The sequence below is a fragment of the Callionymus lyra genome, chromosome 8 (genome assembly GCF_982586985.1).
Source record: "Callionymus lyra chromosome 8, fCalLyr1.hap1.1, whole genome shotgun sequence".
Lineage (NCBI taxonomy): Eukaryota > Metazoa > Chordata > Actinopteri > Syngnathiformes > Callionymidae > Callionymus > Callionymus lyra.
The window spans coordinates 23580155-23607308 of NC_141825.1; the positions used below are offsets into that span (position 1 = coordinate 23580155).

General features: G+C 37.7%; 1 protein-coding gene across 1 annotated transcript in view; it reads right to left on the minus strand.

Annotated features, from left to right (window-relative positions):
- The window catches only part of necab2 (N-terminal EF-hand calcium binding protein 2), a 103780-nt gene that overhangs the window by 28129 nt on the left and 48497 nt on the right, over positions 1 to 27154 (minus strand). Inside the window, exons 6-7 of the mRNA XM_087797485.1 lie at positions 20769 to 20905; positions 19296 to 19420 (exon numbers count right to left, since the gene is read on the minus strand). Of these exons, the coding sequence (XP_087653611.1) occupies positions 19296 to 19420; positions 20769 to 20905 (262 nt within the window). The remainder of the gene's footprint in view (positions 1 to 19295; positions 19421 to 20768; positions 20906 to 27154) is intronic.

Genomic DNA, 27154 nt, shown 5'->3' on the forward strand with positions numbered 1-27154 from the left:
GTCACGAGGATCACGGCTTCAATCGAGCTCGTCAATATCGACTTCCAATAAACTACACCTCCTTCTTTCTCTTCCCTCTCTTTCTGCTCCTCCATCAAACGTCGACATCAATCACGAGCGTCGTTCGTTTCAACGTGAGATTAACTCCCAAAGAAAACATCGACATTTACAGGCGACTATAGAGATTTTATTCGCTGTTTTGAGGCATTTTGTTCACGTGGAAGATTTACAGTCAACTCAGCGTCATGACCACAACATTATGACCACCTGCCCAAATACAGCGAATTAAGAGAATGAATGTTTATCACCGACAAGAAATCATGTTTTTCCAGAAGTTAGTTCTTCAAATTAAAATGTCCGCCGACCTTCGTAAGATCAACTCCTATTGGTTAACAAGTTTGGTTGTTTATTATTGCATTTTTTTCAGAAAAAAAAGAAAAAAAAAGTTGATTAAAATAAAAAACAAACATTTTTAATCAAATGTTAATTAGTTCAATCAAAAATTATCATAAAAGTATTTCAATAAAATCATTAATAAAAAATTAACTAATCAAAAAATGTTCAGTTCTTTAAAAAAAAGAAAACAAAACTTTTATTTGACTGAAGGAACTTTGGGTTCTGGGGTTTATTGAGGTTCAAAAAGTTTAAAAGTAGTTTTGTAAAAAAAAAGTAGTACGGAGCCTCTAGGCGTCATGGAAGAAAATATATATATTGCGAGATCTCGCAATACTTGATGCAGGAAGTACTTCTGGCCCAACAACCAAAAAAAATACGCTTTGAGTGACAGTCTTGCACCCATTCTCACACCACACTTGACACTTCTCAGGCTTAAATTGACCCATTAAATACCATATATTACATTTTTAAATGATAATAAACGATTGTCATGTTTTGCGTAAATCTAGCCAATCACTGAAGCCATCACGCATTATCAACTAATCAGGAGAGACAAGAGGCGGGTCTATCTACAGTTCAGCATCTCTACTCACACACAAACTACAGCGAGTGGTTCAAGTCTTCCTAACTTAACGACAACATCACACGGCTGTCAATCTATCAGTGGTTCAAGTTTCTCCTCTCATGAGCCAAACTTTAATTCAAAAGTTCAAGCTTAACTGCGAAAAATTCCCCAAACGCTGTTAAGAAGAAGGAAACAAACTTGCGGCTTTCAAATAAAGAGCATCAGCGTAGCTGTCGTCATTATCACAGTGATTCTTTTCATCATTCGTTCATAGGATTTAAATTTTGCGCGATCACGCAATATATATTTTTTCTTCCATGTCCCTTCAGGGGCTCCGTAGAAAACAGATTTGATTAAAAAGAAAAAACGTTTAATTCTTTTTTTATTTGGATTAAAACAAACATTGTATTGTATTGATTAAAACTATTTTTTCTGATTGAAAACCTTTTTTAATGTAATTAAGAAACGTAATTCTTGATTTAATAAAACAATGAACTTTAATACCTTCTTATGTCTCCATCACTTCATCTTCGATTTGAAAAACCAAAACCTGACTGATTTTGTAACGTGTCATTTATGGAAACGACGTCCATAGAATGATTCGTCAACATAGTTATTTGGATGAAAATCACGTTAAAGACATTTAAACTTTCATTCTCTTTCCATCTTCACATCCTTTGTCTCCTTCAGTCAATCAAAAACAGCCTGAAAAGCTTCATATTTTCGATGCATCTTTAAAAGAAAGCGAGACTTCGACTCGTCCTGATCTTCTATATTGTCAAAAACAGCTTCACTGACGGAGTCCAAGGTTTTTCAAATGTTGTTTCCACTTTTTTGTTTTCTTCCCTGAAGCTCCCGAGGCTCCATTAGACGAGACCTTCAGAAGAACGTTGGCGAGGAGGGAGGGACCTGCTGGGAACACAGCGACCGAAGACTGGAGTCGGACGAGAAACAAGTCACGACCTCGTCTCTCCAGCGGCGTCGACAGACTCCGACGCACTCGCCGCCTGACGGACTGAAGGTCAGCGACTCTCAAAAGTTATGATGGAATCCAAAAATAGAAGCAACAGGATCTGGAGAGAATTTGTTTGTTCTCTGGTCACATCGTTCTTCATGACCTCCACCTTTCTTTTTTCTTCTTAGAAGAGTTGAACAGACTTTTTCTCTATCGGGTCGTCCATCACTGTGACTCATGAATCTGTCTATACAATATATAGTGATACTGTAGTAACGAGTATATATGTGTAGTATTGTCCAGTACTTGACTCTGGTGTTGCAGAAAACACATGAATCTTGATGAAGTCGTAACTGCTTTCATTTGTTTTGATTTCCACCAAAATATGTCCAAACATCAGCTTTAAAAGCTGCTGGAGTCACTGTATCCTCTCGTCCTCAGTCAGCCTGAGTATTTCAAATTAAATTGCAACACAAAAATGAAAAAAACACTGTGAATATTAAGAAGGTAATTGAAAATAAAAAAATGTCTGATTTTACACACACATCAGCTTTAAAAGATGCTGGAGTCCACTGTATCCTCTCGTCCTCAGTCATCATTGTTGCTGTCACAGCTGTCAAGGGTTGTAGTTACTGCTGCCATCTTGAGGTCGAACATTTAATTGCAACAAAAAAAATTATGCTGTGTATTTATTTTTATTTATTTATTTTTCTCCAAACTTCATGTTTATGGTCTTAGAATAGTTGCAACGTAAATTAAAATATATATATATATATATTTTATAAAAAAAAGTTACAGAAATAATACAATAAAAGTTGTAAGAGCCAGAAAACCAAACACATTCATAAATATATTTGAGTGACACCAGAATGTTTTGTTATTTTCTAGCCAATTTCTTTCACTCAATTAGTTTCAAAATGTCTCAATGCTAGACTTGAAGATGGAACTGGTTTTTTTTAACTCTTTTTTAACTCTCTTAACTCTTGGCTCAATCGCAGAGAGTACGTTGGATATTATGTACTACATTTGGCAGGTGGTCATAATGTTTCGATAGACTATTTTGCTGACTTTGTAAAAACGCAAGCCTTCTATTTGCAAAGTATATCCGATAAAATACTATAAACAGTAAATCGACTCCTATTCACCCCAGCTCGGGCTCTGAGGTCTGTGGACCAGAATCTACTGATGGTTCCTGAACATGGTTCAGGACCAGAGGAGAGAAATCCTTCCAGACTGTTGCTCCTAAGCTTTGGAACGATCTTCCTCTGTTTGCTCTTGATGGATCTACTGACTCCTTTAAGAAACATCTTAAGACGTTTCTATTTGTTCAGGCTTTTCCTTGATTTTCTGGAACTCCTGTTGTGTTATCAGTGTTATATTGACCTTTAAAGTATATACTTTATTGAATATTGTTTTGATTGTTTAAGCGCTTTGTGATCCTGGTCTGGAAAAGCGCTATACAAATAAGAATTACTTACTTACTATTCTCCTCTTAAAATAGTACATTTAAAATGTTTGGCCGCCAACACTGAGGCTGGTCCTGCTCAAGGTTTCTGCCTGTTGAAAGGAAGTTTTCCTCTCTTAAACGGTGTAATTTTGATGAAACTCTGTCGATAAATCTGATCTGAAATCCGTCTCCGGAGACGTTGCTAACCGTGCAGGCCTTTACAGTAACAGAGAGATAATCATCATGTGGTCACGAGGCTCAGGGAGTTTCTCAGCGAGTCCATCTCAGCCCCAGTAATCCAGTTATCTCTGTCTCTGCTCTCGGCCCAGTATCTCCCTCACAACACATCAATTAGACTCGACATCGTCCGAGGTGATGGCGGCGACATCTCTCCGACAGTCGCGGGTCAGCCGGCGCCGCTCACCTGCTAACGACGCTCTTATTAGTGGACAACAGCTGCTCTCCGGGTGAAATACAACGTTGAAATAATTGGACGAGGTGACGCTCGTTACTGCAAATGTTGGAACGATGTTCGTGACGTTTGTTCTAACGCGAGGGAAGGATCGATAACGTCGGATCGGGAGACGTCATCTGGTCGTGTTATCGTCCTGAGATCTGCTGCGAGTCCTCAGTGAGTGTAGCTTCAGCTTCTTCCTGATTAGGAACCAGTGACATAAAACATCTTGACACACTCGTGAAAACATTGTGATTTCACATCCTGGCTCTGATTGGCTACGACCGACTAAGGCCGGTTGAAGATACGATGAGCACTAGACGTCTGATAGTACAGGTCGACAGTACTACCTTGTTACCAACATTTCTACCCTAACAAACCTACATTCCTATCATAATAACAACCCTATCGTTAACCTTATCTTCTCAGCCAAACCAAATTTAACAATCACAACCTGGACATCTACACAAACAGCTACATACATGACTATCGAAACGTCACCCTAAGACACCTTCCTAACTCAACCTACCTACCTCAACCCATCATCCTACTAGCCTACCTTAACCAAATAAAACTATCAAAACCTACCTCACTTCACCAACCAACCATACCAGTCCCTCACCTCACCATAACAACCAACCTAGCCTAACAATCCGTATCACGATACGAGGTCAACAATACAATATATATTGATACTGTAGTAACAAGTATATATGTGTAGTATTGTCGAGTACTTGACACTGGTGTTTTGATACTGTAGTAACAAGTATATATGTGTAGTATTGTCGAGTACTTGACTCTGGTGTTGTGATAGTGAAGTAACAAGTATATATGTGTAGTAATGTTGAGTACTTGACTCTGGTGTTGTGATAGTATAGTAACAAGTATATATGTGTAGTATTGTCGAGTACTTGACTCTGGTGTTGTGATACTGTAGTAACAAGGATATGTGTGTAGTATTGTCCAGTACTTGACTCTGGTGTTGTGATACTGTAGTAACAAGGATATATGTGTAGTATTGTCGAGTACTTGACACTGGTGTTTTGATACTGTAGTAACAAGTATATATGTGTAGTATTGTCGAGTACTTGACTCTGGTGTTGTGATAGTGAAGTAACAAGTATATATGTGTAGTAATGTCGAGTACTTGACTCTGGTGTTGTGATAGTATAGTAACAAGTATATATGTGTAGTATTGTCGAGTACTTGACTCTGGTGTTGTGATACTGTAGTAACAAGGATATATGTGTTGTATTGTCGAGTACTGGACTGTATCCTCTCGTCCTCAGTCATAGCCGGAATGTCATTGTTCCTTTAGCTGAGGAGGACGTAATCACTGCTGCCATCTAGCGGCATGAATCAAATTGCAACACAAAAATGAAGAAACGCTATGAAAAAAACCCAGATACTCAGTATTTCAGTACTTTGTTTCAGTCCGAGGCCTAATATTCATAATGCAGTACACATTCCCGGCCTGTAGGTGGCATTCTAATGCTCTCACAACAAAAAAGCACAACTGAATTATGTAAAAAGTAACACCACATTACAAAAACAGTAACAAAATGCCAGAATTGTGTTGACTAAAATGTGGGAAAAAACAGAACATGTGCTGATAAGATGGCTCATAGCGCACATGGCTACATTTAAAAATCACCGTTGGAAACACAGGAACACCTGCGTTGAGATGCACAGATGGTCGAGGCTCACAGCTGGCGGCGCTCGGCGAGGGCGGAGGGAACGAAGAAACACCGAAGACACAACAGGTGTCGGTTTGAAACCGTTGTTGCAAACGAGTCGTTGAATTACTTTTCTGTTCCGACGTCGTCATCTCATCGCATGTAACGCAGACCATGGCGAGCGCCGCCGATCGACGGCGTGATGCGGGCGGCGGCGGCGAGTCAACACGAAGGTGGCGGAGTTATTTTTAGCCGCGATTGTTCTTTACCTCCTTCTAACTCTTCTCACTCTTTGATTCTTAACCCACTCGTCTCCCACTCCAGCCTTCCTCCCGCGCACTGACACTCTTGTTTCGTGCTATTAAATCATGAAAGAGACTCTATATATACTCCTGTGAGCGCGGCGAGGAGGAGGAGGAGGCACGGGCGGCTGTTTTTTTTGAAGACACAAGGAAAACATTTTGGCTTGAAACGAGCGACTGAGACGCCGATCGATGCGTTTGTTTCGAGCTTCTGTCAAGACTGAGTGGATTTTCACTGTCAGGGATAATTTCGTGGCCGTCAAGAGCTGAATGAGGACGTAAACCAGAAGAAACAATGTCAGCAAAACACCAACGAGCTCATGACTACATCCTGATACTGTAGTAACAAGTATATATGTGTAGTATTGTCCAGTACTTGACTCTGGTGTTGTGATAGTGTAGTAACAAGTATATATGTGTAGTATTGTCCAGTACTTGACTCTGGTGTTGTGATAGTGTAGTAACAAGGATATATGTGTAGTATTGTCCAGTACTTGACTCTGGTGTTGTGATAGTGTAGTAACAAGTATATATGTGTAGTATTGTCCAGTACTTGACTCTGGTGTTGTGATAGTGTAGTAACAAGGATATATGTGTAGTATTGTCCAGTACTTGACTCTGGTGTTGTGATAGTGTAGTAACAAGTATATATGTGTAGTATTGTCCAGTACTTGACTCTGGTGTTGTGATAGTGTAGTAACAAGTATATATGTGTAGTATTGTCCAGTACTTGACTCTGGTGTTGTGATACTGTAGTAACAAGTATATATGTGTAGTATTGTCCAGTACTTGACTCTGGTGTTGTGATAGTGTAGTAACAAGTATATATGTGTAGTATTGTCCACTACTTGACTCTGGTGTTGTGATAGTGTAGTAACAAGTATATATGTGTAGTATTGTCCAGTACTTGACTCTGGTGTTGTGATACTGTAGTAACAAGTATATATGTGTAGTATTGTCCAGTACTTGACTCTGGTGTTGTGATAGTGTAGTAACAAGTATATATGTGTAGTATTGTCCACTACTTGAATCTGGTGTTGTGATAGTGTAGTAACAAGTATATATGTGTAGTATTGTCCACTACTTGACTCTGGTGTTGTAGTATTTAAAGACCACATGACTCTTGATGAAGTCGTAACTGCTTTCATTTGTTTTAAAAACCAAAATATGTCCAAACATCAGCTTTAAAAGCTGCTGGAGTCACTGTATCCTCTCGTCCTCAGTCATGCCCAAAATTTACAGACCACATGACTCTTGACAAAGTCGTAACTGTTTTCATTTGTTTTCAAACCAAAATATGTCCAAACATTGTCTTTAAAAGCTGCTGGAATCCACTGTATCCTCTCGTCCTCAGTCATACCCGGAATTTGCAGATCACATGACTCTTGATGAAGTCATAACTGTTTTCATTTGTTTTCAAACCAAAATATGTCCAAACATCATCCTTAGAAGATGCTGGAGTCACTGTATCCTCTCGTCCTCAGCAATCTGTATTTAATTGCTCCTTAAGCTGTGTAGGACGTAACTGCTGCCATCTAGCGTCCGGGAGTTAAATTGCGACACTAAAATGAACAAAGGCCATTAATATATTGATGTTAATTGTAATTTAATTGCAATTTGTCATTTTATTTTATACACACTTTATTGACTTATGAGTCATAAAAGAACTACAATAAAAAATAAAATATGAATTAACGAAAGTAAAATCAAATCTAAATAAATAAGTTACAAAATTCAAATAATGGATACAGTTCTGTTGACATTATGGTGAACAAATCGAATGTATATATTAATTGTACCAACACCGTTACTAAAGACGTGAGGTCTGCAGACGGTTGTTATATTGTGACCTTCAAAGATGTGTCAGAGATTCTACTGATAATTAGAACAACATCAGGGGAAATAACTACGATGTCACTGGTTAACGAAGACAAACACCTTCAACATCAGGTTGAAGCTGAAAATACATTTTGTTCGCTCGCGACTAAGACTTCGAGAAGATTTGAGTCTCTCGTGCGACTGAGTTCGACACGTCTGGTCTTGAAAATGGACTTTTAACAAAATCGAATATGGAGAAAAATCACTTTCAACAAGGATCATAGCTTTTAGCCACAATCGAACTGTTTTTATACCGAATTTTAGAGGTGAATAAAAAAATATTAAAATAACAAAATGTACTTGTGAAATATTGGAATCAGAAATTCAGACTCTATGTAAGTAAGTAAGTAAGTAATATTTATTTATATAGCGCTTTTCGAGACCAGGGTCACAAAGCGCTTAAACAATCAAAACAATAAAATATATATTTTATGTAACTATGATAAAAGTAACTTTTGATGTAGAAATTATTTAAATCAATTTTCTTTTTTTTAAAAAACATTTTAATAAAAATAATTAGAAATTCAAATAGGCTAAGAATTAAAAAATATATATATTACCGTAAATTAGAAAATACATTTTTTAATTTTTAGAATATCAAACTCTATGTGTAAAAAAATTAATTCATATAATATTGGATTTAAAAAAAATGTAACTATAACGAAACTAACTTTTAATGTAAAATTTATTTAATCCAAAACATACTGTTTGATAAATAATTAAATAAAACTTTTTTTCGTATCAAAATTTGACACAGAACACGTCACTATTTGGCGACGAGAGCCACTTTTACACCATTTTATATTGAATTTAAAAGGCTAAGAATTAAAAAAATATTGAAATTAGAAAATGAACTTTTGAATTAATAGAATTAGAAAATCAAACTCAATGTGTACTTTTTTTTTTTTAAATATATTATTTGATTTATTTTTTAATTGAATTAAAATAAAACTAACGTTTAATGTAAAATTAAATGACTCCAAAAATATATATTTTTGGGAAAAAAAATTAAAATACAAAAGAAGTTAATCAAAATTTGAGATTTTAAACTTATTCTTTTAATTTTCTGATAAAGCAACAATATACTTCAACACGTCACTATTTGACTATGAGATACTATAAAACCTAATAGCATTGCTTCGTCGCCACTATCATACCATTTATATTACATTTAGAGGAGAGGAATAAAGAAATATTGAACTAAAAAAATATATTTTTTAATTTTTGGAATTAGAAAGTCAAACTCTATGTGTTAAAAAAAATCTTAAATAATATATTTGGGGTTTAAAAAAGAATGAAACTATTTAAAAAAAAATAATAATAATAATAATGGAATTCAATCATAGTAAAAAAAAAGTGTTAAAAAAACAATTAAATGAAAATAATTCCAAAGTTGAAATGTAAAAAAGTAAAGCTCTCACTGACACATGTTTCCCTGCAGCTCTCACTGAGTCACATTTGAGGATTAAACACGAAGGAATTATCGTCGCCAGAACAAGATTCCATCTGTTGTTTCATCAAAACAAACCCTTTCGACTCTATTTTTGCATCAGCCATATTTTAAAAGCGTCGCTGATCTGCGGTTAATCATCGCCGGCTGCCGAGGTGCCCTCGAGCAACGCCTCGTCACGATCCCCACGCCCTCGGTTCTGTGCCCGACGACGCCGTCGACGCCGTAAACACGTCGTTTAGAAAAAAAAAAACGTCATCTTTGAGGTTCGGTGTCAGTCGAGCACCTGCTGCGACTCTGACGGGTGATGGACGTCTTGAACTGAGATGAATCAGACGCTGTCGTTCCTCTCATCCTCAGTCACGACGTCTTTTCTTCGCTCGGCTGGAAACACGTTTTTTTTCCCCGGCGCTCGCTTCCGGATCGGTCGTGTTAGAGCTGTCAGTTTCTTGGACGTCGGCGGCGAAAACATCTCTTTGTGTTGCTAACAAGGACGAGAGGAAACGCTCCAGAGGATCCAGGTCTTCAGCGAGAGGAAGACGGAGGGACGGCTACAGATGCTGTCACGGCTCTGGAGATCCAGAGGATCCTGACAGAAAGACTGACGCACTGGTCGTCAGCGTTCGGTAGTTTTCGGATGTAAAACAAATAGAAAGATTCATGTTTTTGAAGCCTTTAAGAACGATCCTGTCGCCAACGAGTTCAAAAAAGACTCGAGCTTTAGAAACACCTTCTTAAAGTTCACCCAGAATTAAAACTTCACTCATTTTCTACTCACACTCCCGTCGACTAATAGTTGGGATTACTTTCAGACTAATCTGCTCATTTTTAGAGTTATAGACAAAAATGTTTGTTCATTTTAATGTAGCGACTGGAGCTCAGTTGACTTCGTCTTCATCTTGGTCCAAAAAGACACTTAAAAACATCCAAGTACCTTCGTACTGCTCGTCTGTAACGTCTTCTATTGAAGCTCGAAGACAAGAGAAATTGTTTCAGAAAAAAATAAACAAGTCAATGTTTGTAAGTGTGTTTGTATCACAACATTTACCCCAAGTGTTTGCTGTTTGTGTAGCATGTTAGCATGTTAGCTTCTGCTACAAACGAGGCTTCAATCCAAGATGGACGTTACAGACGAGCAGTTTGGATGTATTTGGATGTTTTTTAAGTGTCTTTTTGGACAAAGATAAAGACGACTGAGCTCCAGTCGTTACATAAAAATGAAGAAACACATGAAAAATGTTTTTTCTATAACTCTAAAAAGGAACAGATTACTCTGAAAATAATCCCAACCCTTTGTCGATACGAGGGTGAGTAGAAAAAGAGTGAAATTGGAGTGAACTATCACTTTAATGAAGAGATCGTTGAAAATCCTCAGCACTTGATCCGAGTCTTCGTGCATCGACACACTTTGTCTAATCAACGCCGTAAATACTTCATTACGGAAAGAAAAAACACTATGTCTGTGAACTTTCGCTGCACACGCTTCTCACAAATGATGTATTCAATGACGCCGGGATTGGCTGTGATGCGTTCAAGGGAGTAGGATATATTGCCAAAACAAACACCAACTAAATGGTTATTAATTCATTTACTACAGAATTTACAGACCACATGACTCTTGATGAACTCGTAACTGCTTTCATTTGTTTTCAAACCAAAATATGTCCAAACATCAGCTTTAAAAGCTGCTGGAGTCACTGTATCCTCTCGTCCTCAGTCATACCCAAAATCTACAGACCACATGACTCTTGACGAAGTCGGAACTGCTTTCATTTGTTTTAAAAACAAAAATATGTCCAAACATCAGCTTTAAAAGCTGCTGGAGTTACTGTATCCTCTCGTGCTCAGTCATCGCCAGGATTGAATTGTTCCTTAAGCAGACGTACCAACTGCTGCCATCTAGCGGCCGGAAGTTAAATTGCAACACAAAAATGAACAAAGGCCATTACTTTATTGATGTTAATTGTAATTTACATGCAATTTGTTATTTTATTTTATACACACTTTATTGACTTATGAGTCATAAAAGAACTACAATAAAAATAAAATATGAATTAACTATTTACAAACAAACACACGCGATTTTAAGATTTAATTTGTCTACGTTTTTTTTTTCTTTCAAAATTTGTGTCAATTAGTTTGAAATAATCATTATTATTCTTTGACATTTGATATTTTTTAGATTTTGCCCTTTTCGTTTAAAATTCCCTCAAAACGTTTTTTATATGTGATATATGCTGAAGACAACTATTGCCAGCTTATAGCAGTACTTCATTGTAGTAATCCTACACATACATGTTAGAATGAACTTAAATACATTTAGTTTTTTGTACATATATAAACACTACAATTCACAAATAGATAAATATATAATTCACACAGTGTGGTTTTAGTAAACAAATGTGTAGATTTTATTTGATATACTGTAGTACATTGTTAAAATGTAAGAGTAAAATACATATTTTAAAGTTTATTCATAGAAATATTTTTTAAAGCATTGACTTTATGAAACAGTGATATCGACACCTTTCAATTTAGTCGTTATTGATTTAAATTAGTCAATAAAAAACGATTTTCAATGGTTAAAAATAGGAGACATTTCAACAAAAACAGTCCAGGTTTCATCATTAGAAATGTTTGAATTCATTGGTTAATTGATAATAGTAATTAGTAAAAGCCATAAAAGCAATGGAACCAATAATTCACATAATAAGTTGTTTCAGTTTTTTGACCTAAAATCTTCAATGATCTCGGTTCATCCCTAAATAAAGGTCCTCATACAGTACCTGAGAACCAAGAGGGTCACCTCCCTCCGAGTCCGACCCTTCAGGGACCCCACCAGACGAGCGCCCCACAGGCGTGAAAACCCAACAAGAAACTATCTTTCTTACATTCAGCGGATCGATGGTTGAGCGGCGAGGCGGCGTGCGGTCGAGCCACGAGTGAAATATGGCCGCGAACGAGCCGCGGACGCTTCTGTTCGCTCCAGCGACGACGGCGAGGATCGATGCAGTGACAGCAGAGGATCGTTGGAGTGACGAGGACTTGAAGCTTCAGATTGATGGTCAGCGTCGCTCGACCTCCTCGTAAATACGTGACCGTAAGTCAAAAATAAACCTGAGCGCCGGCGACCCGGGTCGAACCCGCCGCGAGGACGGTGGTTTTCAATCGCCCACGAAAGGTTGAACTACACGACGGTTCCTTTCATTAAAGTGCAGTCGATCAATCCTGGAGGCGTTTATCGTTCGCCGATCGATGACGGCTTCGACAACAAGACGTCGACTCGACATCTTTCAGTTCGGCAGGAGCATCGGTGACGCTGATGGATGGAAGCGTCGCTGAGAAGCTTCTTCTGCTCGTGTCTCAATGAACGTCTTTATGTGACGCGTGTGTGTGTGTCGACATGTGACACGTGTGTGTGTGTCGACATGTGACACGTGTGTGTGTGTCGACATGTGACACGTGTGTGTGTGTCGACATGTGACACGTGTGTGTGTTGACATGTGACCTGAACGTGTCTCAGATCCTTCGTAGGTCGCCTTGTGTTTCGTTGATAATAGACTTTATTTATTCTAGTTTAGTTCAAATACTTTTATAAAATTATAAATTATAAATATTGGCCACTAAATACTATGTCGTAGCCACAAAGTTTTGTCTATGAAATACTAAGTTGTGTCCATGAAATGATACATCTTGGCCATGAAGTACTATGTTGTGGCCACGAAATACTAAGTTGTGGCCGTGAAATAATACATCTTGGCCTCTAAATACTATGTTGTAGCCATGAAATTCTAAGTTGTGGCCATGAAATAATATATCTTGGCCTCTAAATACTAAGTCATGGCCACAAAATTATATATCTTGGCCATGAAATACTATGTTGTGGCCACAAAATACTAAGTTGTGGCCCTGAAATAATACATCTTGGCCTTGAAATACTAAGTCATGGCCACCAAATACTAAGTTGTGGCAGTGAAATAATACATCTTGGCCTCGAAATACTATGTCGTGGCCACAAAATACTAAGTTGTGGCCACAAAATACTAAGTTGTGTCCGTGAAATAATACATCTTGGCCTTGAAATACTAAGTCATGGCCACCAAATACTAAGTTGTGGCAGTGAAATAATAAATCTTGGCCTCTAAATACTATGTCGTGGCCACAAAATACTAAGTTGTGTCCGTGAAATAATACATCTTGGCCTGGAAACACAATGTCGTGGCAACAAAATACTAAGTTGTTGCTCTGAAATAATACATCTTGGCCACCAAATACTATGTTGTAGCCATGGAATTCTAAGTTGTGGTCGTGAAATAATACATCTTGGCCACCAAATACTATGTTGTAGCCATGGAATTCTAAGTTGTGGCCGTGAAATAATACATCTTGGCCACCAAATACTATGTTGTAGCCATGGAATTCTAAGTTGTGGTCGTGAAATAATACATCTTGGCCACCAAATACTATGTTGTAGCCATGGAATTCTAAGTTGTGGCCGTGAAATAATACATCTTGGCCAGCAAATACTATGTTGTAGCCATGGAATTCTAAGTTGTGGCCGTGAAATAACACATCTTGGCCACCAAATACTATGTTGTAGCCATGGAATTCTAAGTTGTGGCCGTGAAATAATACATCTTGGCCACCAAATACTATGTTGTAGCCATGGAATTCTAAGTTGTGGTCGTGAAATAATACATCTTGGCCACCAAATACTATGTTGTAGCCATGGAATTCTAAGTTGTGGCCGTGAAATAATACATCTTGGCCACCAAATACTATGTTGTAGCCATGGAATTCTAAGTTGTGGCCGTGAAATAATACATCTTGGCCACCAAATACTATGTTGTAGCCATGTAATTCTAAGTTGTGGCCGTGAAAAAATACATCTTGGCCACCAAATACTATGTTGTAGCCATGGAATTCTAAGTTGTGGCCGTGAAATAATACATCTTGGCCACCAAATACTATGTTGTAGCCATGGAATTCTAAGTTGTGGTCGTGAAATAATACATCTTGGCCTCGAAACACTATGTTGTAGCCAAAAAATTCTAAGTTGTGGCCATGAAATAATATATCTTGGCCTCTAAATACTAAGTCATGGCCATAAAATTATATATCTTGGCCATGAAATACTATGTTGTGGCCACAAAATACTAAGTTGTGGCCCTGAAATAATACATCTTGGCCTCGAAACACTATGTCTTGGCAACAAAATACTAAGTTGTTGCTCTGAAAGAATACATCTTGGCCACCAAATACTATGTTGTAGCCATGAAATTCTAAGTTGTGGCCGTGAAATAATATATCTTGGCCTCTAAATACTAAGTCATGGCCACAAAATTATATATCTTGGCCATGAAATACTATGTTGTGGCCACAAAATACTAAGTTGTGGCCCTGAAATAATAAATCTTGGCCTCGAAATACTAAGTCATGGCCACCAAATACTAAGTTGTGGCAGTGAAATAATACATCTTGGCCTCAAAATACTAAGTCATGGCCACGAAATACTAAGTTGTGTCCATGAAATAATACATCTTGGCCTCGAAATACTAAGTAATGGCCACGAAATACTAAGTTTTGGCCGTGAAATAATACATCTTAGCCACCAAATAATACATCTTAGCCACCAAATACTATTCGTGGCCACCAAATACTATGTTGTAGCCATGAAATACGAAGTCATGGCCACAAAATTATACATCTTGGCCATGAAATACTATGTTGTGTCCACAAAATACTAAGTTGTGGCCGTGAAATAATATATCTTGGCCACCAATACTATGTTGTAGCCATGAAATTCTAAGTTGTGGTCGTGAAATAATACATCTTGGCCTCGAAACACTATGTTGTAGCCACAAAATACTAAGTTGTGGCCGTGAAATAATACATCTTGGCCACCAAATACTATGTTGTAGCCATGAAATTCTAAGTTGTGGTCGTGAAATAATACATCTTGGCCTCGAAACACTATGTTGTAGCCACAAAATTCTAAGTTGTGGCCATGAAATAATACATCTTGGTCTCGAAATACTAAGTCATGGCCGTGAAATAATACATCTTAGCCACCAAATAATACATCTTAGCCACCAAATACTATGTCGTGGCCACCAAATACTATGTTGTAGCCATGAAATACGAAGTCATGACCACAAAATCATACATCTTGGCCATGAAATACTATGTTGTGTCCATGAAATACTAAGTTGTGTCCATGAAATAATACATCTTGGCCTCGAAATACTAAGTCATGGCCATAAAATGATACATCTTGGCCATGAAATACTAAGTCGTGGCTATGAAATACAAATCTTTGCAACGAAAATACTAAGTGTTGGTCAGGAAATACTACTGCTCTTGCATTGTATGAGTATATCTCATTCAATGCAATCTATCTGGCGCTACTATGTTAGTACTACCATTGTCATATTGAAATTGAAAGACTACCAATTGAAAAATCTTGAATTTGAAAATGAATTATTTCTATTAGAATATCAAACTTTACATGTAAAAATAATCCTTTAAATGTTTTAATTCAACAAATAAATATTTATATTGAATTCAAAAGATTAAATAAAGATATAATTCAATATAAAAAAAAGAGAAAGAAGTTAAATTCAACGTTGAATATTGTGATGACGTTGATATACTTCCATAGATCTCTGATGCCGTTGATATACTTCCATAGATCTCTGATGACGTTAATATACTTCCAAAGATCTCTGATGACGTTAATATACTTCCATAGATCTCTGATGACGTTAATATACTTCCATAGATCTCTGATGCCGTTAATATACTTCCATAGATCTCTGATGCCGTTAATATACTTCCATAGATCTCTGATGACGTTGATATACTTCCATAGATCTCTGATGACGTTAATATACTTCCATAGATCTCTGATGACGTTGATATACTTCCATAGATCTCTGATGCCGTTAATATACTTCCATAGATCTCTGATGACGTTAATATACTTCCATAGATCTCTGATACCGTTAATATACTTCCATAGATCTCTGATGCCGTTAATATACTTCCATAGATCTCTGATGACGTTAATATACTTCCATAGATCTCTGATGACGTTAATATACTTCCATAGATCTCTGATGACGTTAATATACTTCCATAGATCTCTGATGACGTTAATATACTTCCATAGATCTCTGATGCCGTTAATATACTTCCATAGATCTCTGATGCCGTTAATATACTTCCATAGATCTCTGATGCCGTTAATATACTTCCATAGATCTCTGATGACGTTAATATACTTCCATAGATCTCTGATGACGTTAATATACTTCCATAGATCTCTGATGCCGTTAATATACTTCCATAGATCTCTGATGACGTTAATATACTTCCATAGATCTCTGATGCCGTTAATATACTTCCATAGATCTCTGATGCCGTTAATATACTTCCATAGATCTCTGATGCCGTTAATATACTTCCATAGATCTCTGATGCCGTTAATATACTTCCATAGATCTCTGATGACGTTAATATACTTCCATAGATCTCTGATGCCGTTAATATACTTCCATAGATCTCTGATGCCGTTAATATACTTCCATAGATCTCTGATGATGTTAATATACTTCCATAGATCTCTGATGCCGTTAATATACTTCCATAGATCTCTGATGACGTTAATATACTTCCATAGATCTCTGATGCCGTTAATATACTTCCATAGATCTCTGATGACGTTAATATACTTCCATAGATCTCTGATGACGTTAATATACTTCCATAGATCTCTGATGCCGTTAATATACTTCCATAGATCTCTGATGCCGTTAATATACTTCCATAGATCTCTGATGCCGTTAATATACTTCCATAGATCTCTGATGACGTTAATATACTTCCATAGATCTCTGATGACTTTAATATACTTCCATAGATCTCTGATGCCGTTAATATACTTCCATAGATCTCTGATGACGTTAATATACTTCCATAGATCTCTGATGCCGTTAATATACTTCCATAGATCTCTGATGACGTTAATATACTTCCATAGATCTCTGATGCCGTTAATATACTTCCATAGATCTCTGATGCCGTTAATATACTTCCATAGATCTCTGATGACGGTAATATACTTCCATAGATCTCTGATGACGATAATATACTTCCATAGATCTCTGATGCCGTTAATATACTTCCATAGATCTCTGATGCCGTTAATATACTTCCATAGATCTCTGATGACGTTAATATACTTCCATAGATCTCTGATGACGTTAATATACTTCCATAGATCTCTGATGACGTTAATATACTTCCATAGATCTCTGATGACGTTAATATACTTCCATAGATCTCTGATGCCGTTGATATACTTCCATAGATCTCTGATGACGTTAATATACTTCCATAGATCTCTGATGACGTTAATATACTTCCATAGATCTCTGATGCCGTTAATATACTTCCATAGATCTCTGATGACGTTAATATACTTCCATAGATCTCTGATGACGTTAATATACTTCCATAGATCTCTGATGCCGTTAATATACTTCCATAGATCTCTGATGCCGTTAATATACTTCCATAGATCTCTGATGCCGTTAATATACTTCCATAGATCTCTGATGACGTTAATATACTTCCATAGATCTCTGATGACGTTAATATACTTCCATAGATCTCTGATGCCGTTAATATACTTCCATAGATCTCTGATGACGTTAATATACTTCCATAGATCTCTGATGACGTTAATATACTTCCATAGATCTCTGATGACGTTAATATACTTCCATAGATCTCTGATGACGTTAATATACTTCCATAGATCTCTGATGCCGTTAATATACTTCCATAGATCTCTGATGACGTTAATATACTTCCATAGATCTCTGATGACGTTAATATACTTCCATAGATCTCTGATGACGTTAATATACTTCCATAGATCTCTGATGCCGTTAATATACTTCCATAGATCTCTGATGACGTTAATATACTTTCATAGATCTCTGATGCCGTTAATATACTTCCATAGATCTCTGATGACGTTAATATACTTCCATAGATCTCTGATGACGTTAATATACTTCCATAGATCTCTGATGCCGTTAATATACTTCCATAGATCTCTGATGACGTTAATATACTTTCATAGATCTCTGATGCCGTTAATATACTTCCATAGATCTCTGATGACGTTAATATACTTCCATAGATCTCTGATGACGTTAATATACTTCCATAGATCTCTGATGCCGTTAATATACTTCCATAGATCTCTGATGACGTTAATATACTTCCATAGATCTCTGATGACGTTAATATACTTCCATAGATCTCTGATGACGTTAATATACTTCCATAGATCTCTGATGACGTTAATATACTTCCATAGATCTCTGATGCCGTTAATATACTTCCATAGATCTCTGATGACGTTAATATACTTCCATAGATCTCTGATGACGTTAATATACTTCCATAGATCTCTGATGACGTTAATATACTTCCATAGATCTCTGATGCCGTTAATATACTTCCATAGATCTCTGATGACGTTAATATACTTTCATAGATCTCTGATGCCGTTAATATACTTCCATAGATCTCTGATGACGTTAATATACTTCCATAGATCTCTGATGCCGTTAATATACTTCCATAGATCTCTGATGCCGTTAATATACTTCCATAGATCTCTGATGACGTTGATATACTTCCATAGATCTCTGATGACGTTAATATACTTCCATAGATCTCTGATGACGTTAATATACTTCCATAGATCTCTGATGCCGTTAATATACTTCCATAGATCTCTGATGACGTTGATATACTTCCATAGATCTCTGATGACGTTGATATACTTCCATAGATCTCTGATGCCGTTAATATACTTCCATAGATCTCTGATGACGTTAATATACTTCCATAGATCTCTGATGACGTTGATATACTTCCATAGATCTCTGATGCCAAAAGAAAACATAAAGTACACACATGTGGAAGCGAACCTGACGGCTTGTATCAGCATCAACAGTTTGTTCTGCTCGTCAGATTCATTTCACATCACGAGCTACAAGCTGACATCCTAGGTTCCGCTGCACAGGAGCCTGACGACATCTTCTCCCAGAGGTTACCTGTCGGACGCTCGCCGACCATGAAATGTGACTCACCTGAGGCGGTGTTGATGGTCCTGACAGCGTCTCTGGTGCTGACTCTGTTGTTGGGAGGATAGTCCGGGACCGCGGTGTCGAAGCGCTTCTCCGGCGCTCGTGGACTCACCTTGGCAGGTAAGTGACTGGAGGGCAGAGAGGATCATGGTCTAGAGATCAAACCTTGTGAGTGGAAACATCTCCTGACTTTCATATATATATATATATATATATATATATATATATATATATATTTGTGTGTGTAGAGACTCGTGTGTGTTTGCAGGTAAAATATTTGGAGTCAGAACAGATTGTTCGTATTTGACCAAAAAAAAACTATTAATTCAGATTTATTTTTATTTTTATTTTTCCCACCGATTCGTCTGATTGAAAGAAGTACTACAGAAGTATATCACTGCCATCATAGTATTGAAAACAATCGTCTTATTGACAACTTCTTGTTGTTTTTAAGTTTGAATTTAATATTTTTTTTGATATTTAAAAGGTTACATTTTTTTATAATAAAGTAATAGAAAAATTGTTAACTTTTTTTTGCAGATACACTTCGATATTATACTTCAAATAATTATAAATAAATACATTGTTAATTCAATATTTTTTTTAATTATTTATAATAATTATTATTATTTTTAATAGTAGGTTTAATAGCGACACCAGACATTAGCAATAGAGCACCGAGCATGAAACACATTGGCCATGAAGTCATGGACTCAAAATACTAAGTCGTGGCCACGAAATTATACACCTTGGCCATGAAATACCAAGTCTTGGACTCAAAGTAAATAGGCCTCGAAATACTAAGTCGTGGCTATGAAATACAAATCTTTGCAACGCAAGTGTTGGTCAGGAAATACTACTGCACTGGTATGGTATGAGTATATTCCGTGTACTGGAAGTAATGTTATTTACGTTATCTTTTGTGTTTGAATTTAATTATAAGATAAAACCATACCCTTACCCAACCCCTTAAACAATACAAAAATATATATATTAAATATATTAAATGTTAAATACAAACATTAAATAATGTGATGACACTGATATACGTCTATAAAGTACTACTAAAGATGAACACATTTGTTTCCAGCTTCCTTCGCTCGGTTTTATTTTCCACTCAGCCATGACGGAAATGAATGAAACTTCCGCCCCTGACCTACTGCCGTGAAGCAATATGTGAAGCGACAACTACCAGTCAGTGAGGAGCTGATAAAATAAAGTATATTTCTACTTTGAACTATGATTTCCTCCCTTGAGTCACTTGTGTTTGTAGATAGATATATAAAAACTAGTGAAACTATCTTCATCTGAATCGTCAACAAAAACATTAAAACGATTCAGGCTTGATTTGTCAATGACTTCAATCTATTGCGTACATTTGAAGAGTACTTGTGTATTTTTTTAAATACTAACACGGACCTCTGTAAAGAAGACCTCAGACCCCGACATCCTCACATCGAACCCTCACTGACTCACCGCGACTGGCTGTGCTGCTCGTCGATGGCGTCCACGGCGCTCTCCACGGAGCTCAGCAGCGACTGGATCTGATTGGCCGACTCCTTCAGCAGGAAGCGGGTCACGAACTGCTCCACGTTGGTTCCTCGCTCGTAAACCTGCAGTGAAAACGAGAATAAACCGGCGTCGAGTTCTTTCTGAAGCTTGTTTTAATTCATAACCATTTCAATTCAATATAAAAACAATGGTGTCAACAGACAATAGCGTTGCTATGGAAACCCTCCTATTGATTGACGCGCCAGAGCTTCTTTGTCGTCACATGATCGTCTGATACTATCTTAGTACTATCTTAGTACTACCATTGTTATATTGACATTGAAAGACGACCAATTAAAAAATCTTTTTAAAATGAATTATTTTTTAATATAATAACAAACATTAAGTGTAAAAATAATCATTTAAATTCTTTAACTCAACAAATAAGTATTTATATTGAATTCAAATTATTAAATGACGAAATACTTACATTTAAATTAAAAAAAATATGAAAAAGGCTTAAAAAAAAACAACAATAACATGAATTTAAATCCTGATGATAAAAGCTGATGTTTTGACATATTTTGAACAAATGAAAGCAGTTACGACTTTGTCAAGAGTCATGTGGTCTGTAAATACTACAACACCAGAGTCAAGTACTGGACAATACTACACATATATACTTGTTACTACACTATCACAACACCAGAGTCAAGTAAAGGACAATACTAAACATATATACTTGTTACTACACTATCACAACACCAGAGTCAAGTACTGGACAATACTACACATATATACTTGTTACTACAGTATCACAACACCAGAGTCAAGTACTGGACAATACTACACATATATACTTGTTACTACAGTATCACAACACCAGAGTCAAGTACTGGACAATACTACACATATATACTTGTTACTACATTATCACAACACCAGAGTCAAGTACTGGACAATACTACACATATATACTTGTTACTACACTATCACAACACCAGAGTCAAGTACTGGACAATACTACACATATATACTTGTTACTACAGTATCACAACACCAGAGTCAAGTACTGGACAATACTACACATATATACTTGTTACTACATTATCACAACACCAGAGTCAAGTACTGGACAATACTACACATATATACTTGTTACTACTCTATCACAACACCAGAGTCAAGTACTGGACAATACTACACATATATACTTGTTTCTACACTATCACAACACCAGAGTCAAGTACTGGACAATACTACACATATATACTTGTTACTACACTATCACAACACCAGAGTCAAGTACTGGACAATACTACACATATATACTTGTTTCTACACTATCACAACACCAGAGTCAAGTACTGGACAATACTACACATATATACTTGTTACTACACTATCATAACACCAGAGTCAAGTACTGGACAATACAAGACATATATACTTGTTACTACACTATCACAACACCAGAGTCAAGTACTGGACAATACTACACATATATCCTTGTTACTACAGTATCACAACACCAGAGTCAAGTACTGGACAATACTACACATATATACTTGTTACTACATTATCACAACACCAGAGTCAAGTACTGGACAATACTACACATATATACTTGTTACTACTCTATCACAACACCAGAGTCAAGTACTGGACAATACTACACATATATACTTGTTTCTACACTATCACAACACCAGAGTCAAGTACTGGACAATACTACACATATATACTTGTTACTACACTATCACAACACCAGAGTCAAGTACTGGACAATACTACACATATATACTTGTTTCTACACTATCACAACACCAGAGTCAAGTACTGGACAATACTACACATATATACTTGTTACTACACTATCATAACACCAGAGTCAAGTACTGGACAATACAAGACATATATACTTGTTACTACACTATCACAACACCAGAGTCAAGTACTGGACAATACTACACATATATCCTTGTTACTACAGTATCACAACACCAGAGTCAAGTACTGGACAATACTACACATATATACTTGTTACTACAGTATCACAACACCAGAGTCAAGTACTGGACAATACTACACATATATCCTTGTTACTACAGTATCACAACACCAGAGTCAAGTACTGGACAATACTACACATATACATTACAATAAGTCAAAGTTTAACATCTAAAATGTTCAATTCAACGTTGAATATTGTGATTCTAAAGCTCTCGTTACACTTTCAAGTCTCCAGGATTGATTTCAATCCGAGAGGATTTGAGCCTCCAGAACCCGACGACACAGAGACCGTGGAGGGATAATATTTTCCAGCGAGCGGCGAGGAGGTTTGACGGCGACACTCGAGCCGGTCCCGGGCATAATGGACTTGGAGTCCCTCCCGAGGAGCGAGTCAGCGGGTCATGTCGGCGGCGGCGCCAGGAGTCGCAGTGCAGCGACTCAGGAAGACAATTACGGTTCCTGAGCAGTCGGGCGTTCCTCGGCGCTCTCTAATCAAACACAAACGCTCCCGCGAGACGCACAATCACACGCACTCTATTGACTTCCATTATCACACTGCTCTGCACACGCACACGCCTGAGTGCACCACGCACATGTGTCGGCTCCGGTTCCTTTGGATCCTGGAGGTTTTTCATCGGGACCAGGACCATTAAGAAAGATTTTACTCGGAGCGAACGGTGGGATCTTGTTAGAGTCGATCCTCAGGATGCGAGTTTGTGAGGATTGTGGTGGAGAGTCAAAGTGAACCATGAGTCAGTGGATGTGACTCACTAGCGTTTTTGGGGTTTCTATGGCAAAACAATGTCTGATTTAAAACATGAAAATGGGACATTTTAAGAGCTTAAGTTGGACAAACACTGTTGTTCTTTTTTCTTTTGGTGGTTTTAATTGAACATGTGGAAACTCTTCATACTGATGAACCTTATATTCACGATCTTTGTTCATTTATTTGTTGTAATTAAACATCCGACCACTAGATGGCAGCAGGTATTACGTCCTTAACAGTAATAGAAGAAATGTAAATCCTGCGAGATCAATACTCGACAATACTACACATAGATACGTGTTACTACAGTATCACAACACCAGAGTCAAGTACTCGACAATACTACACATATATACTTGTTACTACACTATCACAACACCAGAGTCAAGTACTCGACAATACTACACATAGATACTTGTTACTACAGTATCACAACACCAGAGTCAAGTACTCGACAATACTACGCATATATCTTTGTTACTACATTATCACAACACCAGAGTCAAGTACTCGACAATACTACGCATATATCTTTGTTACTACATTATCACAACACCAGAGTCAAGTATTCGACAATACCACACATATATACTTGTTACTATATTATCACAACACCAGAGTCAAGTACTTGACAATACTACACATATATCCTTGTTACTACATTATCACAACACCAGAGTCAAGTACTTGACAATACTACACATATATCCTTGTTACTATAGTATCACAACACCAGAGTCAAGTACTCGACAATACTACACATATATCCTTGTTACTACATTATCACAACAACAGAGTCAAGTAATCGACAATAATACACATATATATCCTTGTTACTACACTATCCACGGCAATTAAACCTCTGGCCTCAAGATGGCAGCAGTCAGGAGTGAAATCCTGCTGGATCCGGGCGATGACTGAGGACGAGAGGATACAGTGACTCCAGCAGCTTTAAAAGCTGATGTTTGGACATATTTTGGTTTGAAAACAAATGAAAGCAGTTTCGACTTCATCAAGAGTCATGTGGTCTGTAAATACTACAACACCAGAGTCAAGTACTGGACAATACTACACATATATCCTTGTTACTAAAGTATCGCGATATATCGTATTGTTGACCCTGTATCGTGATACGTATCGAATCGCCATATCGGTGCGATACACTCCTAGAACAGAGATGCTCCCCATCCATACCTGAATCAACTGAATACTTTAAGGGGAACTTTGTACCACAACAAAAACATTTAGATGAACAAAAAGACGCAAGTGTCCCGGCTACTCGACAATACTACGAATATATAATTATTACTACAGTATCACAACACCAGAGTCAAGTACTCGACAATACTACAAATATATAATTGTTACTACAGTATCACCATACAGTACAATATACATATCGCCAGATTCTTGCCAATACAAACCCCGTAGATTCAATCCTAGTCTATGAATCACCGAGAGAAGATGGACGGCGTTGGTTTCGAACAGGAAGTAGAAAAAGAAGATTTAAAGTTCACCGCTTGTTTATTTCCTGCTCATTGTAAACGTCTTTAATAAAGGTGTCACCAGAATGATGGAGGGCACAGTTTAAACTTCTTCAACTGCTTCGCCCCAATACGCTCCCTGCCTCGTCGTCCCCTCCTCCGGCGGGTCCCGGGGGTCCTACTACAAAAACCCGGGGAGGAAAGAAAAGCTGTGATCTATAATTCACGCAGTTCACTGACCTAGAAGGAGATGCCGCGTCTGCCCGAGACGCCTCCCCAAACACCGGCAGGTGATTATCTGTGTGTTCCTGCGTTCAAGAGCTTCCCTCCTCCACACCTTCATCTGCCCGCGGGCTCTGTTTGAAGTGTTGTGCGACGCTCCGCAGGCAACACACGTGGAGTTGTGCGTCGGTGCCTGGAGACGCCCGGGATTCTGACCCGATCGCACACATGTAATCTGGTCCACGAACCGGGCCGCTCTGGTACGTATCTCTGGTAATGCGCCGCGAGCGGAGAAAATAATTCTCATTAACATCCACCTACGCACACACACACACAGATACAAACACACACACACACACACAAACACACACACACACACACGGCCTCCGCGAGCGGACGCTTAATTACAGCAGTTCGGCGTTGACTGGAGATTACACACACTTTGGTTTGTTTCTACAGCCTCCAGGGAGGGAGTCACACTCAGGTGTGTAGGCGACGACAAAACAACACAACGATGCACTTTAATTGTCATCATTTTAATAAAGCGCGTGTTAACTAATTATGTACAATTATCGCGAAAATATGCACGCAATTAAACCTCTGGCCTCAAGATGGCAGCAGTCAGGAGTGAAATCCTGCTGGATCCCGGCGATGACTGAGGACAAGAGGATACAGTGAGTCCAGCAGCTTTAAAAGCTGATGTTTGGACATATTTCGGTTTGAAAACAAATGAAAGCAGTTACGACTTCCTCAAGAGTCATGTGGTCTGTAAATACTACAACACCAGAGTCAAGTACTGGACAATACTACACATATATCCTTGTTACTACATTATCACAACACCAGAGTCAAGTACTTGACAATACTACACATATATCCTTGTTACTACATTATCACAACACCAGAGTCAAGTACTCGACAATACTACACATATATCCTTGTTACTACACTATCACAACACCAGAGTCAAGTACTGGACAATACTACACATATATCCTTGTTACTACACTATCCACGGCAATTAAACCTCTGGCCTCAAGATGGCAGCAGTCAGGAGTGAAATCCTGCTGGATCCGGGCGATGACTGAGGACGAGAGGATACAGTGAGTCCAGCAGCTTTAAAAGCTGATGTTTGGACATATTTTGGTTTGAAAACAAATGAAAGCAGTTACGTCTTCATCAAGAGTCATGTGGTCTGTAAATACTACAACACCAGAGTCAAGTACTGGACAATACTACACATATATACTTGCTACTACACTATCACAACACCAGAGTCAAGTACTGGACAATACTACACATATATCCTTGTTACTAAAGTATCGCGATATATCGTATTGTTGACCCTGTATCGTGATACGTATCGAGTCGCCATATTGGTGCGATACACTCCTAGAACAGATATGCTCCCCATCCATACCTGAATCAACTTAATACTTTATGGGGAACTTTTTACCACAACAAAAACATTTAGATGAACAAAAAGACGCAAGTGTCCCGGCTACATGTGACGACGTCACTGATTGGCTGAACCATGTCCCGTTAACATTAACCCTGGACGGGTGTTCGGGTGAAAGTCAGATGCGTCGCCAGACCAGGATGTGATGGAACCCGGAGAAATGTTAGTAAGCAATTTTATTTATATAGCGCTTTTCCAGACCAGGGTCACAAAGCGCTTAGAAAAAATCAAAACAATATTCAATAAAGTATATACTTTAAAGATCAAGATAACACATAAACATAAGGAGTTCCAGAAAATCAAGGAAAAGCCTGAACAAATAGAAACGTCTTCAGATGTTTCTTGAAGGAGTCAGTAGATCATCAAACACAGAGATGGTTCCAAAGCTTAGGAGCAACAGCCTGGAAGGATTTCTCTCCTCTGGTCC